General features: G+C 41.5%; 1 protein-coding gene across 1 annotated transcript; it reads right to left on the minus strand.

Annotated features, from left to right (window-relative positions):
* Positions 1 to 4,941: 4,941 nt before the first annotated feature.
* Positions 4,942 to 6,776, minus strand: LOC6740432 (antigen 5 like allergen Cul n 1). Its single transcript, XM_016167853.2, has 3 exons — positions 6,612 to 6,776; positions 5,543 to 5,934; positions 4,942 to 5,487 (listed from the first exon to the last, which is right to left on the minus strand). Exons 1-3 carry the CDS (start codon positions 6,756 to 6,758, stop codon positions 5,106 to 5,108), a joined length of 921 nt encoding a protein of 306 aa, XP_016025945.1. The 5' UTR covers positions 6,759 to 6,776; the 3' UTR covers positions 4,942 to 5,105.
* Positions 6,777 to 8,276: the final 1,500 nt, after the last annotated feature.

The raw sequence follows: 8,276 nt of genomic DNA on the forward strand, positions 1-8,276 counted from the left end.
ACACAAATAACTCAATTAGAGCTGTCAGAGTTTCCTTGCCAGCCGTTGGTGCCCCAATGGGGCTTTTTCACCTGGTGCTAACTTCGTTTCTTCGATTGCAAACTTTTCGCTGAAAGCGGGCGCGCTGATAAAGAAGTGCAGCAAGGTGTGAAGACCAGCGGCAGGACATAAAAAGGACATGGACCGAGGAGCACCGGGAGCAAACAACTAACAAAAAGCAAACTAAACGCCGAGAAAAGGGGGAAATACCACCCTCTGCCTCCTCATTCCCCTGACTTCCACTTCAACTGAAACTTGAAAATAAATAAAAACATAAAAGCACTAAAGTGAGCGGCGGAAGTTGGCCCAAAAAATAGCGTGAAAATGTAAACGAAAAACAAAGTTAATTGTCGGCAGCCACTCACGATTTTCACCATTTTCCAGCACACAGACACAAGTGCATTAATAATGAAATCTGTCTGCAGCTCTCAGCGAACTCAAATTAGTCGCAAGTAGCAGACTAAATAGCAATCATTCAGCGGACGAATTTCAACTGACAAATAAACTGAAACTCTGTTCCCACTTTCCCCAACTTGGTATCCCCCACAAGCCTGGTTAAGTTTCGCCGGGGAAATCTCAGGATGCCTGGGCCGTTGCGTTATAGTACATCTTCCGAGGACGAAACATGGAGGAGCTGAATTTTACTTTGGTTTCCAACGTTTTGTTTAGTAGTTTTAGTGCGTAATGTTGTCGGGATTCATGATTTAGTGATACTACAAACTATGAATTCTATTTAATATTGATTAATTATTTGCCAACTAAACTAATGACAGCTTTGATAAGGTCGTTCGGTTTTGATCAGTTTGCAACATAAATTAAATATTGCCATAAGACTGGTACGTACCGAATTAAAGCACACTATGATCAAAAAGAACGAGGTAAATTTGTTGCTCCATTTTTTCCAATTATTCTTACGGAAGCCTTATTATATAGTGGTCCGATCCGGTCCGTTACGACTTATATACGAAGTAGAAAGACGGACGGACTGATCTAGAATATACACTGCTTGGTTAGACGCACGTTTAGTAGTATACAAGCTTGCTTCATATTTATTTATTAAATGACGATGGAAAATAAGTACACATGCAAAAACATTCATCATTTATTGATAACATTGAGTTCGGACTACCGGTACAAGTTGGCACTTCAGAAATACAATCTGCAGGGCCAAAACCCCTCGCGTTGGTTCCACTGAAGAAACAAATTTTCGTTTCTCGGCTTTCCCCTGATCAAACATCATCTGATGTATTGCTTTATTGTATAAAAGTGGAAAAAGTTAAGTTTTCTTACACTAGGGACATATCATCTTTCAAGATAACTATCCCTAATAAGCTTTTTTTCGACCATATTTTCGGGTGATTTTTGGCCGGATAGTATGGTGGTGAAAGAGTTCGAAACTAAGACAAAAAATACGAAAAATGGGACCGTGGGAATTAAACTTCCCTCACGTGGCCAGACCACTGCACCATCCGCCTCTTCATCTTCTTCCTCTTCAAAAAACTAACTACAAAACTTACTATCTCCTATCAAAATGTTAGAGGCTTGCGTAGCAAATTAATTAAACTGTTTTGTGATAGTCTTTCATTTGCATCCCATATTATAGTGTTCACAGAGACTTGGTTAAAGCCGGAGATACTTAACTCCGAAGTCTTCCCAGGTATGTACACTATATATAGGTTTGACCGTCCCTCCAGACGGGGAGGTGGAGTCTTAATTGCGGTTAGATCTACCCTCGCGTCGGAGGAGCTACTTTTGGACGATTCCCGTAACTCGGAATTCTTATGTGTAAAGCTGTCTTTTTCCGACAGATCAGTTTATATTACGTGCTCCTATATTCCGCCATCTTCTGAATTCCCAGAATATCAGAATCATCTGTCCGCTATCCAGTCCATCGTGAATAAACTTTCTGACAGGGACCAATTGGTAGTTCTAGGCTAAATAATTTTATAGCTGGCTTTAATTGGTCCGATCTTTACTCCTGCAACATAATGGCGGATGCGATTAATATGTTTTATACCGCAATTAAATCATTTTTTGACTCTTGTGTTCCGATGTACTATCCGTCAATTTCTAAACCTCCTTGGTTTAATAAAGAGTTGACACACCTAAGAAATGTAAAGTCCAGACTCTATATGAAATTTAAAAATACCGGTTCTCAGTCCATCCTTTGTAAATATTTAAGCGTGCTTAATGCTCAGTGCTACAAAAATTATTTAAACCGTTGTAAGTTCCAGTTTGCACAGGATCCGAAACAGTTTTATAATTTCGTTAGCACTAAGCGAAAAACAAGTTCTTACCCTTCCTCGCTATGTTTTGAAAACACTACGGTTACATCGGATCAGGCAATAGCCGATCTATTCGCGAAGTTTTTTCAAACAACATATTCAACTTTACCTCATTCCGAACAGCCATACTCTTATGCGGTATCTAAGTCGAACCTAATATTTTGCCCCACTATAAACGAAAGCTCACTGCTTAACGATCTTCAGCGTGTTAAACCGGTCTATTCGCCAGGTCCCGATGGAATCCCTGGCTGTGTGCTCAGATTCTGTGCGGAAGCCTTGTGCAAGCCTCTACTGAAACTGTTTACCTAACTTTGGAATCTTCACAATTCCCTCATATATGGAAGGAGTCCTTTGTGATTCCTCTTCACAAAAAAGGTAGCAAACTGGATGCAAGCAATTACAGAGGAATCTCTAAATTGTCGGCTATCCCAAAACTTTTCGAAAATGTTATCACTCCTCATTTGCAGCACCTTTGTAGATCAATCATATCACCGTGTCAACACGGTTTTATGAAACGCAGATCTACAACAACTAACCTCTTGGAGCTAACTTCTTTCGTAATACAGGGTTTCAAAAATAATCTTCAAACAGATGTCATCTACACTGACTTTAGTAAAGCATTTGACTCTGTTAATCATTACCTTCTAATAAGAAAACTTGATCTTATAGGTTTTCCTGCTGATCTTCTAAATTGGATTTCAAGCTATCTGAATGGCAGGACACAACAAGTCCTCTTTAAAAATTCGTTATCTTCTATTCTCCGAGTCACATCCGGTGTCCCACAAGGGAGCCATCTTGGTCCGCTTCTTTTTACCTTATTCATTAACGACCTCCCCTTAATAATAAAACATTCGCGTGTACTTATGTACGCAGACGATGTTAAATTATGCCTCCAGTACAAGGACACTTCTTGCCTTTTGGACTTACAATCCGATCTAGACCGATTTCAAATATGGTGCCGTGATAACATATTAGACTTAAATGACTCCAAGTGTAAAGTTATGACCTTTTGCCGTGCCAACCCAATACGCACGACTTACACTCTAAGTGGGTGCTCTTTGGACAGAATAACACGAGTTGATGATCTTGGTGTTCTTCTGGACCCAAAACTAAAATTTTCTGACCATATTTCGTCTATTGTCAATAAGGCCAGGGGTGTGCTTGGTTTTATAAAAAGGTGCTCCAAGGAATTTGATAATCCTTACTTGACTAAAACCTTATTTATTTCGTTAGTCCGTCCGATTCTCGAGTACGGATCACCTGTTTGGAGTCCACAATACGCACTCCACTCGGACCGCATTGAATCCGTCCAAAAAAACTTCCTACTTTTTGCCTTGCGGCGCCTAAATTGGGATGCAATCCGTATATTACCTCCTTATTCCAGTAGACTACTTTTAATTAATTTACCGTCCCTAGCTAACCGTAGAACTATGCTTGGAACAGTCTTTATTTGCAAGCTTATTCGTGGGGATGTTGAGAGTCCCGGCTTGATTAGTCGGCTTAACTTCTCGGTTCCAAGTAGATTCACCCCTTATACCCCGATCAATTATATTTAGTTATATTGAAATTATAGCTGGCATAAAACACAGTTTGAGTAATTACATTTTTAATGTTGAGTGTGTTAATTGTTGTTGATGCTGAACTGGTTCCGCTTGCCGCGCTGCAGTCTCCGCCGTCCAGCTAACTAGCACGTTCGTCTGGCGACACGCCGCTGCCCGAAGAGCTCCCGCGGCATCGGTGTTTAATTATTTTTTTATTTTTGCACTTTCGTGCGCCTCTGCCAATATGCTTATTGTAAATGTGTTTACTTGTGAGGTATTCGTTCTTGCACTGTCACTGGTGCCCGTGTTAACTAAGATCACCACTTGTAACTAGTTGAAGTTTTACAAATATGTATCACTTTTGTGTGGGTAGTCACAACGAGTTGGGTGCCGATTAATTAGTTATTGGTGTTGTTGCTACGTTAAGCTTGGGCGCTGCATTTCGGCTGTTTGTCCCGCCAATTGCCACTTCTTCGTGTTTCGGAAAAGACTAAACTTGTGCATTCTATATAGCTCTTTGTCGGCCCTAGCTGCCGTAAACAATTCGCAAAATAAACAGTGTCGTAAAATAAACAAACTTTCTTCGGCTTTTTATTATTCGCAACAGCTATTGAAAAAGCTCAATAGCTAAACAAGTGTAATAGATTAACTATAGTTGCCGTTTAAGGTCCCAATGAAAGACGGAGCGATTAAAATGTTGGTATAATATTTATTAGAAAACCCCCATCTCCGTGACAACGTTTATTTCAACATTGCCGTGACTAGGATTCGACATCCTGAGTGTCCACGGGGTCAACGTGGGGTCCTAACCACTAGGCGGGTCCTAACTACAACTGGTTGTTGGACGCGGCCAGCCAGAATCCAAATCTAATGCACAGTGTTGCAGAAGGACACACAATAATTGCACTATAATAAGTATATGACCGAGCACCAGATGACGCCATCCAATTATTTCGTTACGCAGCACTATTTGGTTGCTATCGTTCAATCAGTCTATCGATATCAATAATAAGCCCAAGCGAACAGGCAGTCTAATAACGTTGAAATAAGGTAAGTTTGTAACTGAAACTCGTCAGTTAAATGGTTGATTAAAGTCATAGTAGTTTTATTAGCTTGAAGACAACAATTGGGAAGCATGAGCAACTTTAAGACCATCGAAATTTTCTCCGATTCAAGCGGAAAAGAAGAGACAAAATCCCCCAAACGAAGTGTCGGTGGAAAATCTAAGACACTCAGCGATCTATGATAAAAGAACAAATGTAACAATAAGAGCGGGGATAATGAGCCATGGTACTCTGGCTTGAGTTTGTCTATTCAACATGCCCCTGATCAATGATGTAGTGTCATTGGTGATTATTGTTTTGAATAGTTCAGAGTGCAAGCAGTCTTTCACAGGTTCAGTGTCATTGCATAGATTTTGGAATATGCCATTAATCCCAGTGGTGCAATATTCTCCCGGTTTTCCGGAATACTCGTATAGAAGCGAGTTCTTCTGGGGTGAACAGCTGTACAGACAGCCTAGCCATTGATGGGTCCATCCGTCTTTTTCGGTACTAGCTATGGCGCAGCCCAATCGGTTACTGGGGCCCACGATCATCCTTAGAAAGTGCCCAATCTCCTTCCTGAAACAGAGAATTATTAGTTGACCATGAATTCTAGATTACAAATATAGCATACTTATCAGTGGAAAATCCACCAAATAGACTGGATGCAGAAACCTTCTTGTACTGATCATACCACGCATTCAGCTGCGATCGAACAATCCTGAATGTATCCTGCTTTGCCTTGAACTTGTTATATACCACATGGTAGCTTGGAGACGAGAACTCTTCCGTGGATATGCAGTGGTCTGTGGGTTGGAGATCGCAACGCTTTACCAAGATTGAAGCCAAAAAAGCCAAATCGTGGTCCCACTTCAACTTAAGCATACGAGCTGCAATGGGTAGCCTGTGCAATTGGCCGCCGGCAACAATATCGCGATATGTGTTGTGATAGTGTAGAATGAACTTTTGTATATGATTGGGTACGTCGATGATTTTTGGCTCTTTTCCGCACTTTGGCGACCAGCTCTGCAATACAAAAGCAAGGGAGAATGCTATAATCAAGTTCCCCGGCTATCAGATACCCGTTGCTCAGCTAGTGCGAATGCGAAGACGAAATTTCATAATTTTTCTGGGATATCGATAGATAATAAAATAATCAAAACATTTTGCAAAAGTGTGGGCGTGTCAGTGTTCGCCGGCTTGTGGGCGTTAGAGTGGGGTGGCAAAATGGGTTTGGTGGGTGTCACTAGAACCTGCATGTCTTATTTAACTTTCTAGTTTCTATAGTTCCATATAGTACAGCGTTTATACGGACAGGTGGAAGGAGAGACGGACATGGCCAGATCGACTCGGCACGTAATCATTATATGGTCGGAAACGCTTCCTTCTGCATGTTACATACTTTTCAACGAATCTAGTATACCCTTTTACTCTGCGATTAACGGGTACACATGGATAGCAATGTTTTCAGATTTACAAAATGGGGACTAGTAACTTTACGCTAGCTTACCAACAATTGCTTACATAATACCATAGTAATACGTTGAGAATACAATTCAAATTGGTATTATTTAACAACAAATGTTCATATCTTAGATAACAACAGCTCTATTGCTAGAAAGATTTGAATAAAATTCAAACCCCTACAAGAATAAAATACCACAAATCTACCTATGCTGCTGTTTCCGAACTATCATTCTTACCCCACTGCTATTGCAGCCAATATGTGGCAGTTTTTTATCCGCTGGGCAGTTTTTTATATGACAATAGTTGGATTCTGGGAGCAGAAAGACAATATTCACACCGAATAACAACAGCAACCCGGCTGCAACGCAAGGACCACTCCACATCTTCACAATCTTCTTGAAACTAAGTGTGTTGGAGATTATTCGATGTTAAAAATAGTTTATATTATTAAATTAAGTTTGCTTCATTATAACTAAGTGTTACTTAACAGCGTAAAGGCTTGGTTTTATAACTTCCATGACGAAACATTAAGATCCGTTAAATATTTAGCAAATAAAATATTGTACTCATAGTTGGCGTTATATATTTTTTAGTCAACTGCAATCGGATCAGATTAAAATTGCTCGTCTTCGTACTCATCAATTAATATTTTCACCACAGCCCCATAATGTACAAATTTGGGAAAACTTATTTTATATATGTTTGTACAAGCATACACATAAATAGATACGTACGTGCATACAAATGTATGATTTAATCAATCATCGGAATCCCGAAACGAATATAAAAGGCGATTGCTTAAAAAGTCTTATTTTTTAACAAAATTAAATAAAGTATACAATACTAAACCTAATAAATTTAATGAGTACTCGCTACGGGGCCTTCGACTCGAGACTTGTGGGTTATTACTTTATATAATAAACTGAGCTTTTTGGACAAATTTGTAAATTTTTGAGATATTTTCACAAGATGGGTTACTTAAACAATTCGAAAGACCAAATAATTGAGATCTAATTAAGTGCAATCGACTGCAGGCGTCAATATGGATATGGTCAACGGTGAGCTCGTCCCCGCATAGTTGGTATGTTGGTCGTGCCCATCTCTTCAGTAAGTGTTGATGTGTGGATTGGGTGTGTCCGATGCGTAGGCGGATGAAGGTCGCCCATTCCCGTTTAGGTACGTTCGTTGGTGGCTTGAACATGATGCAATTCGGGTTAATAAACTGATACCTGTGTATGAAGAGTGCCCATTCGGAGAGTTTCTTTTCTTTGAGGTTGTGAGGAGTCTTAAAACTCCCCACAAATCTCGTGTAGGGGAGTGGCCTAGCAACAGCCGCGATGCAAGGCGGCCAGGGCAAAGCGGAGAGACCGTGAATTAACGGTACCCCGTTAGGTCTTGGACTCGAGCGGTCCAAGGGCACAGGGGTCGAACGGTAACGGTGCGGATGTCGGACAGACACAAAGAAGACGCACCGTGAACTAACGGTACCGTTCTGGACCTTGGACTCGAGTTGACCAAGGGCACAGAGGTCGACCGGTAACGGTGCGTGCACAAAGAGGACGCACCGTGAACTAACGGTACAACTGTTGGACCTTGTACCCAAGCGGGCCGTGCGAAAAAGGGGAAATAACGGGATCCCCGCGGCCTATAAAGGGACGGCGCAAGTGCAGCTCGTGGCAGTCAGTCTCAACACGCGAGGAGTACGTACGCGAGGGTAGTCGAGGAGAGTACCGGCGCGAGGCGCGCGGTCAGCGCGCAGTCGGAACGGGGTTTGAAGGCGGAGGAGTAGGGAGTTGATGAGACAGTGAAGGAGACAGAGAGATTGCGGGCGGAAGGTGGCCGAGTGTCGGAGTGTCAATCGAAGGTATCGGAAGAGTGAACACGCGGGCGAACGCGAAGAG

This window comes from Drosophila simulans, unplaced genomic scaffold, assembly GCF_016746395.2.
Source record: "Drosophila simulans strain w501 unplaced genomic scaffold, Prin_Dsim_3.1 Segkk5_quiver_pilon, whole genome shotgun sequence".
Lineage (NCBI taxonomy): Eukaryota > Metazoa > Arthropoda > Insecta > Diptera > Drosophilidae > Drosophila > Drosophila simulans.